The following is a 23,568-nucleotide window of genomic DNA, read 5'->3' as shown; positions in this document are numbered from 1 at the left end:
AAACACAGAAAAACCCCTTATATTGGTGTTTAACATAAGCAGGTAGTACTACCCAGCTTGCTTAAGTACATGTAGAGACCCTGAGATACCCAACAACAGGAACAGGCTGTGTCCCAGAAAAAGAATTCAAAATATCAATTGGATACAATCAAAATGTTCATAAGCTATGATTTCCTAATCAAGTAGTACTCTACACACATGCCTGTTGTCCATGGTAGAACTGGGATGAAATGGTGAATTTGCATTATGAGAACATTTTCTTTTGTATTTGTTTTAGTTGTTTTTGTATTATTTTGTTATGCTGTTCTCTCCCTATGCAGCTGGTGCATGGTTCACTGCTTGTAGATATGCTTCCCACTCTGTTGGAGTTAGTGAACCCACCCTGGTCCCTAGAATATTACACTGGGCCAAATGCACTCCGACCTTTACTCATCTCTTCTCCAGTGGTGTTTTACCATTTGCTGCTCAAAGTCAAGCCACGTCACGCAGACTTTCATGTCAAGTCAAACACATCTTGTGCCAGGTCACACCGATGACAAACCGCTGTCACCATGGTTGAGTTTGCAGTCTGCCTGCCATGCCAACAAGTCTGGCTCAGTGGCATTGAGATCAGTTAGCATGTTTGGCTCCCCTCTGCCTTCTCTACAACGCCCACGATGGACCACGTCGGGAGTCAGGGTTGAGGGGATTTCTTGTTGATTGCAACTAACCAGTGACCACCGCGCTTCTCCCTGAAACAAGCACGTGTTGTCAGACGCAGCTCGTTTCTCCGACCACAGAGAAAGATGTTTCTAAATATTAAAGTGACAATTTACTCAAAAATGAAAATGACGTCATTTACTCGCCTTTATGCAAATCGGAGGTTGGGTGAAGTCCACAAAACGCGACTGGACTTTCACAGGAAAGGTTTTGCAATAATCTGCCAGATAATTGAAGTGAATAGTGACCAATTTGTAACCGTACACAAAACAAATACTAAACTCCAAAATTGCTCCATGCTGCTCGTCTGAAGCCTCGACCTGCCAAGCTGCTATGGAAAACATCACCAATGTTTTAGCCTCACCAAAAACATCATGGCTGGTAACTCCAAGCTACAGTGAGCAGGGGGTTCAACACAGACCTGGTTTTCTTCGAACTCGCCATGGCATGTGTCGTATGTATTTTTGTGCGTTTAAGTTGGTAACCATTCACGACAATTGTTTGTGAGATGACTACCTAGCCTTTCCCTTTGAAACTCCAGCAGTGTTTGGTGAACCCAAACGTTTCCTCCAACATTCCATCAGCGTGAGGGTGACTAGATAGTTGCTGGATTTCCTTTTTGGAAGACCTGTTCCTAGGAGTGATTCCCTCCCTGGAATTTAGCTTCTCACTATTTTGTATGGTTGCTTTTTGCTGAATAGGTCGCGCAATTTCCTGCTGATAAAAACCGAATAATTCTGCAGTTTGCTGCTTCGTGATGAAAGCTTTTAGATAAAAAATAATGGGGCAGTGTCATCAAATCAACACGAGCAATATACTTATTTCCGTTGTAACGGAGATGCACATCCCTACCTCCTTATGGGCGTTGTGTCAAGTCAAATCCAGTCAAGCCAAGCCAGCACGTGTATGGAGAGGGGGGGGGCATGAAAGCAAACCTCTGCAGATGCAGCCATTCGATTTGAAAGGCTTGATTATACTGGGCCTCAAGTCCACCTCAGCTGAGAAAACGATAAAGAGCTTTTTATTTTCGGCCCCTCATGTTCAGGCAGAGGAACGCCATGGCAATGTGGAGGAGAGACTGAGACAAATGGAAGCCCAGCTGGAGGAGAAGAACCAGGAGCTGCTCAGGGTGAGGAATAAGGAAGATGGAAATGGGCTGCTGTTGAAAGAGGCGTACCCCCTGTGCCTTAAATATTTCTCTGTTTCTGAGTCAAAATAGGCACTGTTTGGAAGAGTTGTTTTTCTGTTTTGTAGGCGAGGCAGAGAGAGAAGATGAATGAGGAGCACAACAAGCGTCTTTCTGAGACAGTGGATAAACTCCTGTCAGAGTCTAACGAGAGACTGCAGCTCCACCTGAAAGAGAGGATGTCTGCCCTGGAGGACAAAGTAATGAAAACACAAAGCTGTATTGTTTTCTGTCATAACTCTTCTCTTGCATCACGACTGCTTCTATGTCCTGTTGCATGCTAGTCGAGTGACAACTGCCACTTTGCCATGTTGTTCCTGTCTCTCTGCCTCTCCAGAACGCCCTCCTGAGAGAACTGGATCACACCAAGAAACTGATTGAAGAGTCTCACCATGAGAAGGTGAGGGACCATTGCCAGCTCAATGGCTGCATTTAGAAAGCTGCTCCTTCCACTGAACTTTGGCCCTGAATTTCCAATGCACTTACTTTGTGTTGGAAATTCTAGGTGACGCTGGATGCAAACACACCTTGTATTTTCAAAGGCAACATTTTTCACTCAGGCTGCAGACTCTGTGTTTCCATCAAATGACAAGATGTCTGTTAATTCCTGTTCCTGTAGGAGCAGCTCCTTATTCAGATTGAGACGATGAGGGCAGAGAACGAGCAGGGGAGGAGCAGGAGCAACTCCCTACTCCATGGGTAAGTTGCTTTACTGCTTCCCAGAGTTTAGTTAAGCACGCAGTTGAATTAACATTCGTGTATGTGTGAATTAAACATTGACATACTTGATAATGAAATTACAAAAAAATGAATGTGATATTTTACTTCGATAATTTTGAGGCGAGCTAAACTGGACCTACCAGATAACACTCTCTTGTTTCCATTATTTAAACAGTATGACTAGATTTTCAAATGAATTGTTGGCAGAATAACTCTCCTGCTTTCTCCAAAATTATGTTATTGTGTTGTATATGAGCAAGGATTTCTGTTGACTCTGTCTTACAAGTCTAGAATAGTGATCCTCAGCAGGTGGCCCCCCCTATCTGTAGCCCCTGAGCTGTTAGTCCTTCACTGTGTGTTGTGGTTGGGTCAGCACGTCTCGGCAGGGCGGCCGTAGGGAGGTTTCCTGCATGGCCGGTCTGGCCAGAGCGTTTTTGTTTTAGTCCTATTATGTTTCTTTTTTTTTTTTTTTTAATATCTCCAAATGCAGCATTTATGTTCCGCCCTGCCCTCGCGGCCGCAGCACATACAGACAGGTACGCCGATACTTTACGAGCAACTGCACTTGCACTTCGCTCGCACCCCCGCCCCCCGTGACGCGATATACTGGCTGGGACTCGTCTCAGTGCCAACGGTCCACAGACAGCCTCTTACTGGGTCACTCAGAATTCACTGCTGACGGCGCAATATTTTAACTTTAATTTTGTTTTTGGAGCAGTTTTAAAAATGTTAATCAGTTTGTTAAACTGAAAGGGTCGTTTGGTTTGATGTTAGCATGGATGCTAGTGTGGAATTCTTGAGATGCTTGATTGACCATAGGACAGAAATACATTTTTCCTTCTTCCTTGTGGTTCTTTGTGTTAATATTTAAAAAGAAAAGTGCTCTTAGCCCCTCCTGACTTGTTTGTTTTGGATTCATGACTGGGCTCTTGTTTTATTTGATTCAACTATTCATTTTCATTAATGTCAAAAAGGAAATGACATTGTATTTTAGTTCATATTTTTGTTGTTGTTTTGAATGAAAAGGGCATTTTGTTTTGAGTATTCCAGTATGATCACATGTGACCTGGCCGACCTCAATAAATGGACCTTTGACCCACTAGAACAATTCTTTCGAGATTTGTATTGGAGTACCTCTGGTTTAGAATGCATGACTGAATGAATTGATGAGTCTGAAAGGTGTTCATGCCATGGTTTTACGTGCAGTCTGTGTATGCGTTTGTTTTTTCCAGACGATCACAGCTGGGCAGCACCCCAGATTTCAGGTATCCAGTATCTGCCTCCTCGATAATGGACAGTAACTCAGACCACTATGGCAGTGCCCTTGTGCTGAGGCGACCTCAGAAAGGACGAGTGGCAGCACTTAGGGACGAGCCGTCCAAGGTGAGCTCTCAGTTCATCGGTCATTGTCTTTTCATCAATAGGGTACAAAATGGTAGTAGACACATGGAATCCATCTGAGCTTCATATTGCTGTGATTCTTGTCAGAGGGCGAAGGTTGTAGACACATCAACAAAAATAAATGTTTTGCATGAATACAGACAAGCATGAACTAGTGAAGTTGGAGTCAAACCTTCAGCTGAAGTCATGTGTTTCCAGGAGTTCAGTCCAGTTTTCCTTTAATTTTTTTTCACTTTTCTTCTCTCTTCCTCTTTGCTTCCACTCTGGACATCAGAGGCATGTAAGTCAGTGGGGTTGAGGTTTCAGGGACATTTATGCTGGGCACACACTACAGGATAATAGGGCTGAGTTGGGGCTCTTTTGGCCCTCCTGACAATCGCAGGACATTCCAGTATCAAGGCTATCTGGAAAACATTACCCAAGTGTTCTAGTCATATTGGGGGGGGGGGTTGCAGATACAGTCTGAAGCCTCTTGCACTGCCAAAAGACTCATCTGGGCATTTCAAGACATGTTTGATATTAAGGACTTTAAATTTGGAAGATTATGTTGGTACATCCCAAGCCATCCACCTGGAAAGATTGGAGCCCTTCAGGGTGCCGTTAGCATGGTGCGGCTGTTGACAGTTATTAAAAGTGACAGTTAATCTCACCTCCAGTTCTCACCGGCTTGTTTGTCCTCCTGCTTGGGGTTTTCTCCCTGCAATGCATTAACTAAAGCATCTTGTTGCACAGTGTCAGTTTCCATTTTGTTTATATCTGCTTCCTCTTGAGATCATGGGCTCCGCTCTTTCTTGATGTTGATAAGATCCTTATGTGATTGGCTGATGTCTCTAATTTTTGTATAGTAAAGATTCCCCTGATGGAATCAGATTCATTAATTGGTCAGGATTTTAAAACTCCTTCCGTGTGCCCAGTTTTAGTTGTCTCTGTTTCAGTGACAAATCCTCAGCAGCATTCTGTTAATTTCTCTCTCTCTCACACTCGCTCTCTCTCTCTCTGTCTCTCGCTCGCTCTTGTGTGTGTATGTGTGTGTGTGTATTTTCAGGTTCAGACTCTGAATGAGCAGGAGTGGGAGCGTGTGCAGCAGGCAAATGTGCTGGCAAATGTAGCTCAGGCCTTTGAGAGTGACATGGACGCCTCAGACCTGGAGGAGGATCGAGAGACAATTTTCAGCTCGGTGGACCTTCTGTCCCCTGGTGGCCAGGCTGATGCACAGACCCTCGCCTTAATGCTTCAAGAGCAGCTGGACGCTATTAACAATGAAATTAGGTACCAGGGCTACAAAGCCAGAACGATCATCTCAGTAAAATTGCAGCCTTGTTGCTTCATAAAGGCCCAGAGCTTCGTCATGATTCTTATATCTTTTCAACAATAGTGACTGAATTTAATTTGACTTTCCTATGCTTTCTAGAATGATCCAAGAGGAGAAGGAGAGCACAGCCATCCGGGCAGAGGAGATTGAGTGCCGGGTGGGCAGCAGCGACAGCCTGGGAGGACGTTTCCGCTCCATGAGCTCCATCCCTCCGTCACTGTGTGCAGGCTCTTCTTTGGGTGGCTCGCCCCCAGATTCGGGCCACTCGACCCCTAGACGCATTCCCCGCAGCCCCAACAGAGAACTGGACCGCATGGGTGTCATGACCTTGGTAAGTCCTCCTCGACATGTGTCAGTTAACCAGGACCATACATCTACAACAGGCATATTTATTTCCCCCCAGTTTTGAAAAGCCTTATCCAGTATTCACAAGTTTGTGTCTCTCATTATGTAAGTCAAATAAATCAGAATACGGAATTTTTTTGTGCACATTTCCGAGGTGATATTTTGCTGAAACATCCTCTTGCAGTTTAGGTCTAAGTGTAAATTTTCTTATATGCGTAATTAAACTCTGTTTTTCTTTGTTTATACAGTATATACTGTCTCCTTATCCCTGTTCTCAGTGCACTAACATTCTCTGTGTGGGAGTACATAACCGTGTGTATGTGTAACTGCCCCCTACCTGTAGCATTATTGCTCTGATCCCTTCATCATCCAGAGCTCCCTGTCCCAGCAGACAGTAACTTACCTGCCCTATGGTGCAGCTGGCTTCACTCCCCCCCCTCAAGCCTATAGCTATGCGCCATATTTTCAGGTACCTGCAAACCTCTCTACACCTCCCTTCCTCTGTCCTGCGGTGGGTGCAGTCTCCCTCTCTACTTACCTTCTTTTGACATCTTTAATTGTTTTTATGTAAGCAGACACCTTCTCTGTTGTGGGTTTAAAAGGTCATTGAGCTTACCAAATAATTAGGATGTGTAGACAGAGCAAGTGTATCTTCTCTCGGGTTGGGTATATTTGGATCTTACTGGTTCTGATTCTCAATATCGATTCCTGTTCTAAACGCTTATCGATTCCGATTCTTTGAGATGGAAGTCAACAGGTCACAGCCTCTTCATCAGGAGAATTTTTTGTTGGAAAAAGTCTTAACACAGGCCAATTTATTTATTCACATTGCCAGTTCTAGTCAAAAACAAAGGTCTGCAGCTCAGACGGATGTACATGTATAAGATGGATGTAGACGCTGCTGGCTGGGGTCGCGACTGCTTCACGCAGCAGCAGCAGGTTGTGACTGGCTAGCGTTGGCCTCACTTAGCAAGCATTCAACAACTAGAAACAGATAGACACACTTTTAAGAACTGGTCGTCTGTCGCTTAAGCAGGTTTGTTCAGAATGAGACAACCACCATCATTTTCACCAAACGGATTCTGTCAGCAACGAGGAGTGATGGCTGATGATGAAGGTTGACTGTCTGAAGTGGAGGAAGCGACGGGCGCAGGAGAGCGACGCCACCAGTTGAACTCAGTCCACTCGCTAACGTGACACCAGGCAGGCTGAGGTGTTCGTCATGTTTGTGGTGATCCTCCTTTGGCAGATTTTGTTTTTTTTGCAGATGTTGCTCTGTGCTACTCCGTCCTCTTTCAAATTAAAATGAAGCCAGACCCTCGAGCGTTTTTTGGGGTCCACGTTCAGACGACTGATATTCTTGCTAGCGAACGCACAGAGAACGCAGAGCGGAGTGATACACACCCTGAAAACAAACTAGTGCAGGCACTCGGAACCGGGAAAAAAAAAAGTCAAAATTCAAAAAGCTGCTTAACGGTTCTGAAACCGGACGTTCCAATTAGGAACCGGTTCTGGGTACCCAACCTTAATCTTCTCAATGAGACGAATCATAGTAAGAGTCACTTTTTTTGGCCCCAGGCCCGTGTGGCACACTGCCACGGCTGTTATTCTATGTTTGGTCGCGTTATCTCCTGAGGCTTTCTGTGCAACACACAACACTACACAGCATGAAGTCATACAAGCTGACGAATGAATCCTGCTCATTGAGCATTGTGACATTTAGACCAGCATGAATGGCATCTGTCTGCCACTTGAAATCTCTTCATCTGTGTCAAGTCCTGTTCCTAAGTTTTTATTCTTAAAACTTTCCAGCAGCCGAGTTTTTTCAATGCCGTTGGATTTCCTGGTACTGCCGGGCCTGATGTTACTCATCAGGCGAGCCTTTTAGGAATTTGTTCAGTTCGATCATTTTTTCCCCTGTCTTTACAGGACTGTTAGAAAAAAATATTACAATATACAAATGTTTTCCAATAATGTGTTGTATTTATTGAAGTTGGATGAAATAATGAACTGGCTTGATCTCTGAGCAGTAATTTTCTATTTAATGTGCTGTAGTGTCCTCTGAGAGTGATGAACATAAACGGTTCACAAACTTTTTTTTTTAATCAGAGGCGGGAAAACCTTAAAACATAGGAGGGGGAGATGCTTTTATTTTGGCAGATTATACTTCAGACAATACTGCCAACCAAACAAAAAAAATACTGTTACTGTTTACATGTTGAATTATCACATCTGTCATTACGGAACCAATGATGATAACTTCCGTATTATTTAGAAAGAAGAATAGCAGTTGGGATAATTAAATTAACTTTCTGCTCCCCCTCAGTCTCCTCTTCCTGTTTTCCATTTTTGTAGCTCACCATTCTCTTCCATTCCTTGGCCTCACTGTGTCAGTTGAGGAAAGGAAATGAGTGATTAGGTATTTTGCTCCAGGGGCAAGAGAAAAAAACCCTCCCATAAAAATGTGGGAGGCTGATGGTTTATTTGCTCTGCTAATGCCAGGCTTGTGAGGAATGCAGAGGGGAAAAAATCCTCCCCCCTCCCTTTCATGTGCATAATGGAAAATATGACTTGCACAGCTCTGGTAGATAAATTCAGGTGTTACCCTGCCCCCGGCCAAGTGGTAATGTCACCTAAAGTGACAGGCCAAGTCTCTCTGTTACCTGTGATTAGAGCATGCTAATTGATGCATTGGCATCAAAGGCTAAGGCTAGTTAGCTTTTTATTTATTTATTGAGCAGCTATGGGAAGAGTTAATGTCAAGAGATAAGGTACAAAATGAAATGACACCTAACTAACTTAGAGCCATCACTTTATCCATAAATAATTCATCTTTGACTCAGCACTTACAGGGGGCACAACGTGTTAGCTTCGGTGGCAAAGGTTGCAGCCTGGCTGACGGTACATTCACTGTCATAGGGAATGTCACCAGAGGAGGCCCTTTGGTCTCAGGAGCATGCAGTGAGGCTTTATGTTGTAATATGTATAGTACTTGAACAAAGGTTCAAGTACTTACACTCTAGTACTAACTCTACATACACATCCCCTGATTTCCTTGAACAGTATATTTGTACTAGGCTGCACCCATCCGACCCTGTGCTGACCCATCTCCTAGCGTGGTTGTTTGCTGTGCCTTCTGTTTTTTTAGCGTTTATGATGTTCTACATAGCCAGTGTGGGGCTCCTGCAGACTCTGCGTTTCCCCTCCAAGAACATCACACCTTCACTGTACAGCTTAAAGTGATACTTCAACCAAAACAAGTTGTTTCTTTCCCGTTTAAATGCTGAGTAATTAGTTGTTTTGAGACCACAAAGAGGTTTCCTCAGTGCCAGATTACTTTTTTGTGGCTACAGAATGCAGAAATGTCAGCCAAGTACATTAAGCTTGATGCTAACAGCAACTGACTGCTAACAACAGCAAAGCTTCTGTTGGAAAACACTGAAGCCCATCACTTGGTATGATCCATGTCCTCTTTAACCATCTGTATGTTCAGCAATCCACAAACGCTTCATGTTGACGATGACCAGCTGGCGTATTCCTTTGAGCCAACTCCCCCGCACTCCCCCGTACCTGTTTGGTGCTGAGCTGGAAGTCTTATGGTTTGTTTTTGGCTCAAAGCAAAATGTCGGTGGATTACCGAGTGTGTGGCTCGATAAAGGAGACATGGCCTATTTGGACAGGTTTTCTGCTATAGATGTCGTCATTCGCTTCAAGCTAAGTGTTCGTGGCTGACTCTTTCTGCAGTCACAAAGAAGTGATGCGCCTTTTGGTGAAGTACTGCTTTAATTGCATTTTCCCTGCTTTGTGTGTGCATGTGTGCCAGTGCACATGGATAAATCAATGTATATTTAGCTCGGATTTCCTGCTCTTGTGCATGGCTTGGTTCCACTGCTGGTCTGTCATGCGTCTGACTAACTGCTTTTCTCCTCTCTTTTTTCACCATGCTTCAGCCTAGTGACCTGCGCAAGCACCGCAGGAAGGTAAACTAGAGACCTGTTCCACTGGGTGCTCTCAGCTCTCTCACTATTATCTTCACTCCCCTCATGTCCCGACCTTAGAACCCCAAGTATAATCCACAAACTTTGACTTTGGTTTCTCCATGTATATAGTATAATCTATTCTGCCTAAATATACCCCAAAATACCATAGCTTGCTCACCAACGTGAAATTTGAATTATTTCCTCTTCAAAATTGTTCAATATTTTTGTGTGTTGAAACACAGACTGCAAGACAAGCTGGACTTAGTTTTCGAACATGTTTTTACTTGACACATTGTAGAAAGTAGGTATTGTCCCTGTTGATGAAATGCAGTGACAAGTGAAGTCACATCACACAGTCAGTCATTAAAGAAGTAGTTTATCCTCACAAAAGTATATTTTGCCTGTCAAGTAGACACAAATCTGTCTTAAGCTTTTTATGACTTTAGGAGTCACAAACTGGTGATGCAGGAGGTAAAAAGGTCTCTGCGACTCCTGAAGTCAGAAGGAGTCCGCCATGTATGTTTAGCATGAAGCTCTCAGGGATTTATGGCTAACAGATACAGCAGAGCAGCAAAAATGTTATCTTACAGACTCTCAAATGCATCATCCAGGATGATCCACATTGGGGAAAAACATCTTAGAAACTCAAGACACCTGTTTGTGAGAATCTGAAAAGAAAAACCCTGCCGGTTGCAGTTGTGAATCAGCTGACCTGAAATAAAAATCAAGACCATTCAAAGCGCAGTTGTATGGTAATAACCCAGTTAACAGGGTCAACAGGAATGAAGTGCAGGGACAGTTTGAACAGGACTGTATGTAGCTGGTCCAAAACAAACAAACCCCAAACCGTTCCTCCCACGGGGTTAGCACTTTTGGATTTGATTTCATTATCAGGTGAATCATAATCACCTTTTGTAGAAAATTCTGCAGAGTTGATTTGTCTTGGTTCCACTTCTGAGCCAGGTCACTCTAGAGCACTTGAGAATCCTGCACTAAATCTTTGTGGTGCGGAAACAGAAAAGCGTAGTTTGTAGTGTTCATGAACCGAGCCCTCTGGGAAAGTTGTGGGTGTTTGGTCTGTTGTTTCTTGTGCTCTCCTTGGCTCTCAGTTCCGTGCATCTCTTCCACTGTTGTGCAGTCTGCTCAGGATGACAAAGCCACTATCCGATGTGAGACGTCACCTCCAACCACTCCACGCTCCATGCGGCTGAACAGGGATGCAGGGCATGCTGCCAGCCACGAGGACATAAGAGACATCCGAGGGTAAGTGCCTGAAGAAATGACTTCATATTTGGAGCTAAAAATGATGTATTATCATCCTTCCGACGGATATTTTACTCTTGAAAATCCCATCGCTTCCTTGGATGGACAAAGTCCAAATTTTCAGAATAATTTTTTTTTTTTTTTTTCAGAATAAGTGCTACATGGAGGCTGCTTTTTTTAAGATTTTTTTTTAAATGAACCTCACAGTCAACCATTATCCTGCTACACACACACACACACACACACACACACACACACACACACACACACACACACACACGTCTTAACTGCATCTTTACACCTACAGAAAAACAAACAGATGAATGGTGGTGTTGGGCTCTCAGACTGATAAAAACTAAAATGCTAATATAGGTCACCTGATGTAACCCTGGCTGAAAACATTTTCACACAAATGATCTCTAATGTAATGATTCAGGACAGCATCTCTTAGTCAAAGTAAACTCCTCCTTACACACACAATAAAACAAAAACACAATATTAGAGATCTTTGATGATCTGCTATGGAAAGTGCTGGCCCCCACAGACTCATCGATGGGACGCACCGTTGAGTGAACCTCCTTCATGCCTTGGTTTGTCTCTTCTCTCTTTCTTGCCTTATCACTCTCTTGTGGTCCCACAGTCTGGTTGGCCTACAAGACGGCCAGGGTAGTAACCCCAGCAGCAGTAACAGTAGCCAGGACTCCCTCAACAAGGCAGCCAAGAAGAAGAGTATCAAATCCTCGATTGGGCGTCTTTTTGGGAAGAAGGAGAAGGGCCGACCCAGCATTCCTGGCAAGGACTCCCCCAGCCAAGGTCAGATGCTCATGAAAACACAGTGCTGTTCCATGCTGACAGTGCCTCTGTGTTTCTGGCCTCGTCAGAGCATTGACCGAGTTGTCAATGTGTGTTTGTAGCTGGTACTCCCGAGGCAGAGGGCTCTCCTAAGGATGGTTTAGGGATGGGCACCTTGGGAGGTCCTGCAGAAAAGAACAGGAAGCTGCAGAAGAAGTAGGTGTCTTCCTAACAGCCCCCTGCATTTCAACTGAAAACCATTTTTAAGCCCAATGACATAACTTGCTACTGACAGGATTCATATACCAGTGCTGAGTGGTAAGAATTTTCAGAAGTGGACTTGTGCTCCAGCTGCAGTACAGACCTGGCTCACTCCCTGCCACCTGGCTCATGCTCACTCCCATCAGCTCATCTTCCTCCCACTCCACACCCAGTCCTTTCCATCACAGTCACCTCCCACAACAATTTTATTTTTTCCATCCTTTGTAATTTTTTGCAATAATTTTATGAATAGCTCAGATTTTTATTGCTTCCATGCAGCTTTTAAATAACCATTCTTTCTCTTAATTGTGTTGCCAACCTCCCTCTTCTTTTTTATCATCCCCTTCTCATTCCATGTGTAGTCCAAAGACAGGGTAAGTTGGTTCATAATTGCTTTTGCTTTGCCTTCTCTTCTTCCCACACTTGGCTTCTTATTTACCTGACCCATAACCCTGAGCCCCCCACCCCCCCTGAATAACACTCCCTCTGAATGTCTGATGGCTTCCCATGCTGCTCTTTACCTCGCTTTCCACACAGGAGCTTGACTAACAGGAATGTGTGTGTTTGCTGAAGTCAGTGACCATTTGTCCTCTGGAGCATGAGACAATAATAGGAAAAAGATCATTTATTAAACAATGTAAAGCTCGTAATGCTAAGATGGTTAGAAACTCTCTTTGGCCATTTCTTATTGCAGGTCTGCCAAACATGGGATGACCTTGCTCATTATTTGTGATGCAGCACACAGCTCCATCTAGTGGCCAAATACAGGCCTTCTTTTTTCTTTTTTAAAGGATTAGCCACAGCTTGTTCCCATGCTAGTGAATTGAAGTATTTTTTTTCCAGAAAGCCTGAATCAGCCTTCCAAAATCCTGAAAAACATCCTGGGATTTTCATCTAATGGCCTTGTTCTTTCATGACCGACTAAGCGTGTGCATGAAATGTTTAGAGAGCCATTGCAAAGTTTTCTTGTCCTATATATTTCCCCTTATGCATGTTGGGTCCCCTACTGTTCAAGAAGAAGGCTTTCATTTGAAAGTTATTTATCTAAGTGAATTTTAAAAGCACTGGTTCTTAAAGAAATCTGATAAAGATCTGAGTGCTGACGGCTCTCAGAGGGTTTCCACCAGACCTCTCTGGATGAATCTGGGTAGTGAGGGCTTCTTCAGACTACTCTAGGTCAATATTCTGTCTTGTGCTTTTAAGACTGGGGTTTCTAGAGGAGTGCGTGTCTCTTCTTTTTTTCTGTTTTCTCTCGATCTCTTCTCTCAAGCTCATTGTTTGGATTTGTTTGAGTTTGTTCAAGTGATGTTGGGAAGGTCGGGGGATCTGTGCATTTTGGATTTGTGGCCTATGTATGGTTGTGTGTGCCATACAGCAGCCAAGCTCTTTCTGCATTTTGGCTAAAAAACCAATATTGTGTGTTAGGCATGAACTGCTGGAGGAGGCTCGCAGGCAGGGCCTGCCATTTGCCCAGTGGGATGGACCAACTGTTGTTGTTTGGCTTGAGGTAAAAACACTCATACAAAACCCCGTTCATACATTGAACATGCCCATTGCTGTTTAACTGATGGTTCTGTCCCTCATCTCTCCCATGGTGGATAGCTGTGGGTGGGTATGCCAGCATGGTATGTGGCCGCTTGCCGTGCTAATGTGAAGAGTGGAGCCATTATGTCAGCGCTGTCGGACACAGAAATCCAGAGGGAGATTGGCATCAGCAACCCCTTACATCGTCTGAAACTCCGCCTTGCCATTCAAGAAATCATGTCTCTCACCAGCCCCTCAGCCCCACCCACCTCAAGAACGGTACTGCCTCTTAATGCAGCACATGTTGACAATTAGTCGTTAACGTACATCGCCATAGTACAGACTTTGAGATTTTGCCCTTTTGTAAATCTTAATGCTGGGTTTAACTTGAGCATGACACTGGTACTGATTAACATTTTAACCTCTTAATTTGTTTTCTAATAACAACTGCCTTTTGATCTACTCTCTGTTCTGCTCTCTCTCTGTCCTTCATCGTTCTTCTATTTTGCACGCTGCACTCACTTGTGATATGGGGGTGTCAAATGATCAGACCACGAGAAACGTTTGGGTCACACATGAAGAAATGGAAAGTTTGGCAGCCACACCTCCCACGGTCAGTCTGCTCTGATAGGCTGGACATGAGTGGATTCTCCCACTTTTAGCGACTGTCGGGGCTTGTTCCAAGTTCCCGTCAGGACAGCCAGCCCTCGCTATTTTCATGAAGATATGAGAACTTGAGACTTCCTTGAAGTCAACCACTCATTTTTGACTAATAATTCTGACAAACTTGGAACAAGGCCTTATTTCTGTTTGTTTGTTTTGTTTTTTGTGGTAATAACAGTGCTTCCCATAGAATTAAATTGTATTTTTGGTGTGTATCTGACGGGACGGAGAGGAGGGTCAGGTTTGTGTACACATTTAAAGGAATACTGAATGTATGGAGCTTTACTGCTAAAATTTTAATTTCCGGGTTCTTGGTGACAAATATGGATGGATTGTATTCAATCATCTGTGGCCCCTGTCGGTGTTGAGAGGCAGAGGCGAGCAAGAGGGTGTTGAACAAATCAACACGCAGTGTGCTGCTCCACAGTAAACAAGAGTGTATTCATTGGAACTCGTACAAATGGAGAAAATCTTACTGCTGCTCTCAGTGCTGACATTGTGACCACCTCAACTACATGACATGTGTATGCTAGCTTGCACTGTGTGTGTGTGTTGCCGTTTTGGATTTTGATTAATGGGAGGAAATAACACGACAAGTATTAGATTCCAAAATCATCCTAAAAGGGCAGTCATCTCCGATTATCGTATTCATACATGTTCTCATCATTTTTAAAATATATCTTGATCAGATGATACCTAAAGATATAGTGAAAAATCTCAGTTAAGAATTCCACAATGGAAGACACACTTGTTCTGTCCACTTTTGACTTCCTGTTTGATGCCTGACTGTTGATTTCTCTGGTTTGCCTTGAATTTTCTTTTCACACATGAAGCTGCTCTAACCCAGAACTGCTGCCTCACTAACCTCACCTTTCTTTTCTTGTCACCATGCTCACTCTAACCATGCTAACACCAGGAGGATGACGAGGGTAGCTGGGCCCAGGTTTGCACTCATTACCCAAATAAACCACACCTTTTTAGTCCCTGTCACCGTTTAATTTCTTAACACCACTGTTCAGTCCTTGTTTGTGGCTCCCAGAGGCAATGCTGCAGTTTCCCCTTTGTATTGATTCGGTTTGTTGGAAATACCACCAGGGACATTCACAGTGCGCATGTCTGAGGCTGTTCATTCAAATTGTACTGTGATACCTACTCACGTGTCAGGGTTATTTTAATACGGGCTCTGCCAAATACTGTGTGAAGCAAAATACCTGAAATAACGAGTTATCTTCAGAATTGTAGTACTATTTGTTCACAGTAGAAAGTTGTCCGATCAACTATGTTTGTTTTTCAATGAGTGGGACACTCTTAGGTGCTTTCAGACCAAGCAGTTATAGGAACTCGCCACTGGCAACCAGTTGTTGACGGCGCTTCCCAGTGGCGAGGAACTCTGATTTGAGGAACCTTTTTAGCTCCTACTTCAGGGTAGATGCTCTCAGCACAAAAGGGAAAGAGTCATGTTTGTTAGGGTTTTTTGGTTTGTTTTTTGAGGCCCATCACTGAAAGCAATATCAGCTGAATACCATTGACCGGGCTGAGTTGAAGACTTCTGTTTATCACACAACATCCATCCACCCTTCCATTTTCTTCCTTTTATCTGGGGTCGGGTCGCGGGGGCAGCCCCCTAGGCAGAGAGAACCGGACTTCTCTCTCCCCAGCCACTTTGTCCACCTCTTTGCGGGAGATCCTGGGGTGTTGCCAGGCAAGCCCAGAGACGTGGTCTCTCCAGCATGTCCTGGGTCTTCCCCGAGGAGTCTGGAGGAGGCATCAGAGAGGCATCCCGACCAGATGCCTGAACCACCGCATCTGACTCCTCTCAATGTGAAGGAGCAGTGGTGGGGGGGGTTCTTTGAACTGCTATTTGGCGCATTAGCACAAACTACAGTCAGGGCCTGTCTACCTCTCTCTCTCTGAACTACCACCTCTCTCTCTCTCTCTTTCTCCAAGCATTGAAAAGCAACTGAGTGATTCAAAGTTTATTTTCCTGAAGAATAAAATGTGTATTTTTTTTAAATGCTAAATGTGCAAAGCACGCCAAGTTAGAACATAGTATGTATACTGAGGCAAAAAACAATCTGTCCCCGTAGATCAGCAGTTTCCAAACTTTTTGGCCTTGCACCCTCTTCTATATCCCAACCGGGTTGGCGCGCCACCCAGTGCCCCACACTTTTGGAGAAAATAACACAAGAGTGCTGCATTCAGTGCACAGACCATGAGCTCCTCTACTCTTCTTCTGCATCTGAAGATGAGGTGCATTTGGAATAGCCTGCATTCATTTATTATATGTCAGCTTTTGATTTTCAATTTTACAAAGGAAATGTTTATTTACATGTCTTCAGTGTGTGGGAAAGTCCCACTTAAAAAACACTCAAACCCGCCATCACATTTTTTATCTTGCGCACCCCCTAGTGGCAGCCGTCACGCACCACATTTTGGGAATCCTTGCATAGAAGTCTTGAACAGAGCACAGGGCCTTCCTAGATTTACTCAAACCATAGAGAATATAAAAACAACAACAACAAAGGGCTATTGACCAATTCAGTCAACCCTCAATTATTCCCTCAACAATGGAAATACCAGTACACTCACACTCTCAGTGTCCCTTGTGAAGTTGATGGAGGTAAAGTCCTTCTCTGAGACGTTCACACGTGGACACGGTCAGCACGTCTGTGGAATATTCACGGAAGTGTTTAGCCATTTTTCACAGCACAGAGAGAAATTGTCGTGCACATTTTCTTGCTAAGCAAATAATTTAGATCACAATCAGTGGCCATTTGATTGGAGCAGCCTTCACCAAACGTTTGAACTTTTGGTGAAGGGTGTGGTTCATGTGAATTGGTTGAAGACAAACTGACGCAGCTCCAGTATCTGCTTTTTTTTCAAGTTGTGAGAACAGTGACAGCTGAATCGTTAAAGGCAGCACGCCATCAACATGTGCTGTATAAAGCCCTGAGTGGGAAAGAGGTGGTCAGAGGAGCTCTTTGGCGGCTGGTCCAATCATTGCGTGGACTGAAAGTGCCGAATGTGCTGAGAAAGTCGTGGCTCTGAGGTGGGAGCTAAGAGTGGCCCTCCAGACTGGGTTCCTACAAATTAAATTGCTGCAGACTCAACTTTCTCCAGCTTTTACAAGAACTATGAGAAGGTTTTCCGAATGCACCTTATGACATGATCATTGGTCAAGGGGAAGTACTGAGGGAACAATGACTAAATAGATTGCATGGTTGGTTGCATCCCTAGTTAAAAAAAAAAAAAAAAAAAAAAGTCCCATTCAGCCTGAGAAGAGTTTTAATCATCCAAAACAAGTGAGCCCACAAACCCAAGACCAGTCGTTAGACTTCTTCTCTTTCTGGTTGCAGACGTTGGCGTACGGGGACATGAACCATGAATGGATTGGTAACGAGTGGCTGCCCAGCCTGGGTTTACCACAGTATCGCTCATACTTCATGGAGTCCCTGGTGGACGCCCGCATGCTCGACCACCTCACCAAGAAGGACCTCCGGGGGCAGCTCAAAATGGTGGATAGCTTCCACAGGTAAAACTCTTTGTTATGACTTTCTTTGTTCTCCGAAAACTTTGAAACACAAAGCAGGGCCTTGCTAAAGGTTGGGAGGTACAGATGGGAGCGATACACCAATCCATCAATCCCTGCGCCTGCCTCCGACTTAACCAGTACTCACAAAGTATGCTGCCACGGTTCCGTATTTATATTTATACCTGCACTGGTACACTTTCATACCCCTGTGTGTGTACATGTGTACCTGTTTGTTGTTTTTTAATGTATATCCATCCATCCATCCTTCCATCCATCCATTTTCTACCTCTTATCCTGATAAGGGGGGGTGGTGGGGGTGGAGCCTATCCCAGCAGCCTTCCCCCTGGACAGGTCACCAGTCCATGGCAGGGCCAACACATAGAGACAGACAACCATTGGCTCTCCCAGCCACGCCTACGGTCAATTTAGAGTCTGGATTAACCTGGTCCCTCTTGATGTCTTTGGACTGTGGAGGAAGCTGGAGTACCAGAGAGAACCCAGCAGGAACAGGGAGAACATGGAGACTCACCCAGAAAGACCCCGTGCTGCAGCCGGGGCTCCACCCACAACCTTCTTGCTGGGTGCCACAGGGAGGACCACTGCTCCACTGGGCTGCCTTTTAATATATATATGTATTCATTTAGATTTCCATTTTACATTATTTCTATTTTGCTATCCATCTCTAATTTCCAGTAATTCTGTATTTACCGTACTTGGATGGAACACTGTAACACAAGAAGGGAACGTTCATTGTTATTGCAGGAAACTGTGAATTGGTATCCAAATGAATGATGAGGGACTTTCTGTGCCTGTGTGCAATAGGAACAGTTTCCAGTGTGGAGTGATGTGTCTGAGGAGGCTCAACTACGACCGGAAGGAGCTGGAGAGGAGAAGGGAAGAGTCTCAGCTGGAGCTCAGAGGTAACAAACACCCAGAGTAACTAACAACGCAACTTCATCTCAGAAATGTAGTTGTATGTGTCATCCTCTGGAAATCTGTGAAGGACACCAGAGGAAGGAAATGTTGAACTGGACTGAAGCAGAGCTCTAATTCTGCTCCTCCTCTGCAGATGTGCTGGTGTGGAGCAATGAGCGAGTGATCAACTGGGTTCAGGCCATCGGGCTGAAAGAGTACAGCAGCAACCTTTATGAGAGCGGAGTCCATGGAGCGCTGCTCTCCCTGGATGAAACCTTTGATCACAACACCCTGGCCCTGCTGCTGCAGATTCCCACTCAAAACACACAGGTGAACACACACAAGCACACACCCAGTGAATGGCGTAGTACAGGAAATGAACTCAAATTGATCTCACGCCCCAAGACAGCAAGTGAGTAAAAAAGTCCAAATTTTGGGTTCCAATTGTAAGTCAAATGTCTACCAGAGACAGAGTGTTTCCATCAAGCATTCTGTTGCAGTCGTGATCAACTGAACAACTTACCTTGTGTGGAAGCTGGATTTGCAAGATCACTTTAGAATCCCCCCAGTGGTTCACCAGTCAGTGTCTGTGAGGAGGCGTGGCTAAGGTGTGATGACAGGGAGACTTGTCTCAAAACAAAAATGGCACCTCAGGAAGAGAAGAGAGTAAATGCTGCAGTAGCATCAGTGGCAGGGCTGGAGAACATTTCCTCCATGGAGGAGACGTTTCCACTCTTCCACCAAGTGGCTTGGGCCTCTGCACGAGTTTGCTGGCATGCTTGACTGAAGTCAGCCCATGATGGAGATCGATAAACGTGAGTTATCCAAGCACCTGCCAAGTATTGCTTGATCCCTGATGGTTCAGTGTCAGGAACGTAACAAACATCTTGTGTGTGGTGTCTGTGGTGGCCCCCCTGCTCCAGACGGACTCAATAATCAACAGCTATCAAAATCTGCCTGACTGAAGAAATAATTGGTGTTTCTGGTGTTTGGACCACTGTAAAAGTGCCTCTCCACTGATGACCGTAAACACACTTCATATTGTGATGAGACAAGTCACAGTGGTTGAGTCTGAGTCGGAGATGCAAGCCGTCCCCTACGACTCAGCCTGGTTAAAGTGGCCCTGACCCCTCCCTCCTGAGGGACTTATTAGTGTTGGACTCTTGTTGAGTAGGAAGAAGAGATCACTTTCTTTCATTCTATCTTGAAACAGCTCACATGCATCTAGGTTGTTGTGTGGTGTCCTTCAGTTTGGAGACACTTTCTCACCGTCATTCACCGAACATCCCCTGAAACTGAGTAGAATATTTGATGGTTAGCATCCCATTAAACCCTGTGTGTCGAAGCAAACCGCATCAGGTAAAGGCTTTTACTTTTCAAGCCCCTGAATACAGGGAGCTGGATTTTTTTATGCTATCTTTGCCTACAGTTTAGTTTTTACAATTCTTCCCTCCCGTGTCCACCAGTGGTTTGAGGAACACCAGTAACGCAACACCAGTAATGCACTTGTTACTTCTCTCTTGAACAGTCGGTGTTTTCCCCCTCTCTTGTGTGTGTGGTTTAGGCCAGGGCAACTCTGGAGCGTGAATACAACAGCCTGCTGGCCATAGGCACGGACAGGAAAATGGAGGAGGTGACACACACACACACACACACACACACACACACCACATTCATTGACTGAATCACAAGGACATTCACTTGCTCACAACCCGAGGGAGAAGCCAACTTCCTTCCTTCTCTCTCCCTGCTGTCTCGCCCCCCCAGGATGATGATAAGACCTTTCGCCGCGCTCCTTCATGGAGAAAGAAGTTCCGGCCAAAAGACATGAGGGGGATGTCGTTGGGTGCATCAGATACCCTGCCCGCCAACTTCCGAGTGACCAGTAGCAGCACAGCATCTCCCTCCATGCAGCCAAAGAGGAGCCCAATGGATGGTAAGCTGAGGGGACAGGCCACCACAGAAACATGCTTGTGTGTGTGTGTGCGTGCGTGTGTGCGTGTGTGTGTGACCTGCTCTGTTCCTGCTGTGACTCACTCAAGAAGAAATTCTCTGACTCCTCTTGTACTTAAATTCTCTTTGAATGGCTCTTCTGCTGCACTTTACGATGCTGTGACTAATGGCATGTCTTTGCATGTGATTGTGCCAACACGGACACGCAGGAAGTCAGTCTATACAGAGGCTGGACGCTGCCACAGTCAGGACCTACTCTTGTTAACACAACGGTAAGATCACACTCAACGTCCAGTTTGGCTCTGACGCTCCCTGCACAACCGCTTCTCTCTCTTTACAAGCAGACAGCAGCTGTCTTGTCCTGGAGTCATGGGCTCTAATAACGCACGTTTTACGCCTCTCCTCTCTTCCTCCTCCTCCTCCTCCTCCTCCTCCTCCTCCTCTCTTGTCTGTCCCCCCATCCGTCCATGGCTTCTGTCTGGCTTCCCTCTCGTGTCTGGTCATCTCTCTTCCCCTTCTCAGTTTATCCTCATTATTTCTATAGGTAACCGCTGGTCTGAAGACGAGGGGGAATTCCCTGCTTTCAAGACCAGGATGATGAACTGAAATGACTTGCAAAAAGATGTTTTGTTGTTTGGTCGTCACGGAGACGGACCTTGTTCACCAATCTCAGTATCCCTAGTGGAACCTTTCTAGATGTATCATTTGTTGTTATATTTATGTAAACCAATGGGACATTTAATTGATTTTAGATCTACTATGTAATCTGTTTGGTTTTTTTTGCCTCTGTCCCTTTAATCAGCCCTCTTTCCATATCCATATCCATATCCATATATATGGATATGGATATGGATATGGATATGGAAAAGAAAGCAACATTTCCCTACTGTGCCCGTATTAAGCTCAGCTCTCAGATGTATGTAACAGAATGTTTCAGTTGTCTGGAGTTTGTATATTTCTACCAACAGACATTTTATCTAATCTTTTTTATAACCCTGAATCTATTGACCAGATGTATGTTTTTGTCTCCCTTTCCTTGATCTGAATTCTAATCAATGAATTTATTCGAAGTGACTTTGACATGTGATATAACTTAATTCTATATTCTTTGTCCTTTTTAACTGTCGTGATTTTTTTGTAGCTTATCACTCGTGATGTTGTGTCACTGCATCTCTTACGTAGGTCAAAGATGTGTGAATGTCAGGCAGACTGCTGGAGTTGTCCGACTGTTTCACGAACTGCTCAACACTGTGAGTCCTCCATCATAACTGCTGGCAAGCCTGCTGATGGTGACAACAGATTTCATGTGAAACGCAGAATATTTTCGTATTCTTTATTCTCCATATCTGCGATACCAAAAGGAAACTCTTGAATTAAAGAATTAAAGCCATATATCAGTAGCAGAAAACAAACCACAGGGCTACTTTAAGATGCAAACAGAATTCCAGGTTCTCTCTAGTTGGCCTTACATGCGGAAATGTCTTCACCCCCCCACCCCAGCGTGTCCCTTTAAGAAACCAAACCTCTCCCCTCTGGAGGAACTCGCACCATTTGGGTGCTCATTTGTACTGAGGAGCCGAGAGTGTGGCAACTCCTTCGATGGACCAACTTCACCGAGGCCTCAATCGACCCCCGCTGTGACGAGATGACCCTCGAGGCGGTGCTACCCACCCTCAAACCTTTTTTTGTTTTTCAAAAACACTTTGTACAAACGCTTCATATCAAGCCTTATTGTTTCTGAGCTCCACTCTCTTCTCCTCTCGTCTTATTTATTACTCATCCACGTCATTGTTTTGTCCATCGCTCTGTCAGAGTTAAAGCCCATTTTCCACACCTCCGTTTGTCTCGTCTCCTCGCACAACACAGGTTCCGCCTCCGGCTCTCGGCAGCGAGAAGGAACCGAAGAGTTTCCTGTCCCCTCGGTGTAGTTTAGGTAGAAGCTGTCTTTGCTTGTGATCATGTCATTTGTGCACCGTGCAAATCACGTTGCTGTTTTATTCCTGCTCTCCCCATTGAATCTTCTGATCTTGTAACAATGATGTACAGTCTGAGTACTTATAAACTATTTTTATCACAGTATTATTTATTGCTTACTTTCAATAAAATACTGAAACTTATTTTCCACTGCAGATAAAGACTGAAGCTCTTTGTTTCATGATTTCCTTTCCTCTTTTCTGTCCTGCATTATTTTTCATGTTGCTTCAAGTACAAAGTCTACATTTTACTTGCATACCTACTGCTACCCCCCCCCCCCCTTGGGGTGCAAGGCCAAGGCCATCATGGAGGGGTTTTGACGTGTCCCATCCTGAGCTAGTCTCTCCAATCGTGCTCGCGCGGCTCGTCCTCTCGGTACCTGCCGCCAAGTCTGCGCCAGGTGTCCTGTCCATCGCCAGTGTCACCGAAGAAGTCACTGTTGATGTTTGTTCAAGTGCATCAATCCTGAATTTCATGGTGACTTCGTCACTGATGATGAGCAGTGAAGACGCTTCGCTGATCAAAGTATCAGACACACAGGTATATTTTAGAAAAAAGCCATCGGATACCATTGACGATGTCATCGAGCTGCCAGCGTCATCAGGCGTGTGTTCACGGTGTCATGGCGACAGTTGGGTGATGTTTGAACAAGGGTGGAGAGCTCCGGTTGGTTCCATGTGCTCACATGAGGGCTGACCCACGGCACAGCGTCTGCTGGACACCAGCACAGACCTCCAGGTCAGAGACCTGCTGGAGGAAGGAGAGCCTCAAGCTGAAATGCACAGCTTGCAATTTACCTGCTGCACTTGGAAGTCAAATCCCAACCTGCCTCATTTGCAGATCGAGGCCTCTCGTCACTATTTTGGTTTTGCTCATATTTTCTACCTTTTTTATAGATTTGTTATGATTGAGGTGTTTGGGAATCACCTCTACCGTTGTGTCAAAGCTTGCATGTGACGTGCTGTTTCTGACCTCTGGTCCGCGGCTGAAGAGCTGCAGCGCAGTGAGGCGGTCACTGTGTCGACGTGACATCACGGCTGTGTTTGCC

The 23,568-nt window shown here is 44.8% G+C and overlaps 1 protein-coding gene across 9 annotated transcripts in view; it reads left to right on the top strand.

The window, feature by feature from the left end:
* The window catches only part of ppfia1 (PTPRF interacting protein alpha 1), a 48,841-nt gene extending 26,144 nt beyond the window's left edge, over positions 1-22,697 (top strand). For 2 of the 9 annotated variants that reach the window (XM_086223435.1, XM_086223444.1), the window contains 20 exons: positions 1,745-1,828; positions 1,954-2,085; positions 2,223-2,285; positions 2,505-2,584; positions 3,838-3,988; positions 5,052-5,275; positions 5,418-5,649; positions 9,614-9,643; positions 10,782-10,906; positions 11,547-11,719; positions 11,821-11,914; positions 13,385-13,466; positions 13,562-13,762; positions 17,503-17,678; positions 18,501-18,598; positions 18,748-18,923; positions 20,158-20,226; positions 20,361-20,529; positions 20,756-20,818; positions 21,069-22,696. In XM_086223435.1, the coding sequence (XP_086079561.1) occupies positions 1,745-1,828; positions 1,954-2,085; positions 2,223-2,285; positions 2,505-2,584; positions 3,838-3,988; positions 5,052-5,275; positions 5,418-5,649; positions 9,614-9,643; positions 10,782-10,906; positions 11,547-11,719; positions 11,821-11,914; positions 13,385-13,466; positions 13,562-13,762; positions 17,503-17,678; positions 18,501-18,598; positions 18,748-18,923; positions 20,158-20,226; positions 20,361-20,529; positions 20,756-20,811 (2,415 nt within the window). In that variant the 3' untranslated portion in view covers positions 20,812-20,818; positions 21,069-22,696. Of the gene's footprint in view, positions 1-1,744; positions 1,829-1,953; positions 2,086-2,222; positions 2,286-2,504; positions 2,585-3,837; positions 3,989-5,051; positions 5,276-5,417; positions 5,650-9,613; positions 9,644-10,781; positions 10,907-11,546; positions 11,720-11,820; positions 11,915-13,384; positions 13,467-13,561; positions 13,763-14,033; positions 14,097-15,062; positions 15,090-17,502; positions 17,679-18,500; positions 18,599-18,747; positions 18,924-20,157; positions 20,227-20,360; positions 20,530-20,755; positions 20,819-21,068 lie in introns of all 9 variants that reach the window. The other 7 variants (XM_086223399.1, XM_086223392.1, XM_086223453.1 and 4 more) reach the window with 7 other exon arrangements.
* Positions 22,698-23,568: the final 871 nt, after the last annotated feature.

This window comes from Aulostomus chinensis, chromosome 2 (genome assembly GCF_037954235.1).
Source record: "Aulostomus chinensis isolate RoL2024-O1b breed Wild chromosome 2, RoL_Achi_v1.0, whole genome shotgun sequence".
Classification (NCBI taxonomy): Eukaryota; Metazoa; Chordata; class Actinopteri; order Syngnathiformes; family Aulostomidae; genus Aulostomus; species Aulostomus chinensis.
Note: the sequence above shows the minus strand (reverse complement) of the source record. Positions and strands in the feature narration are given on the sequence as shown.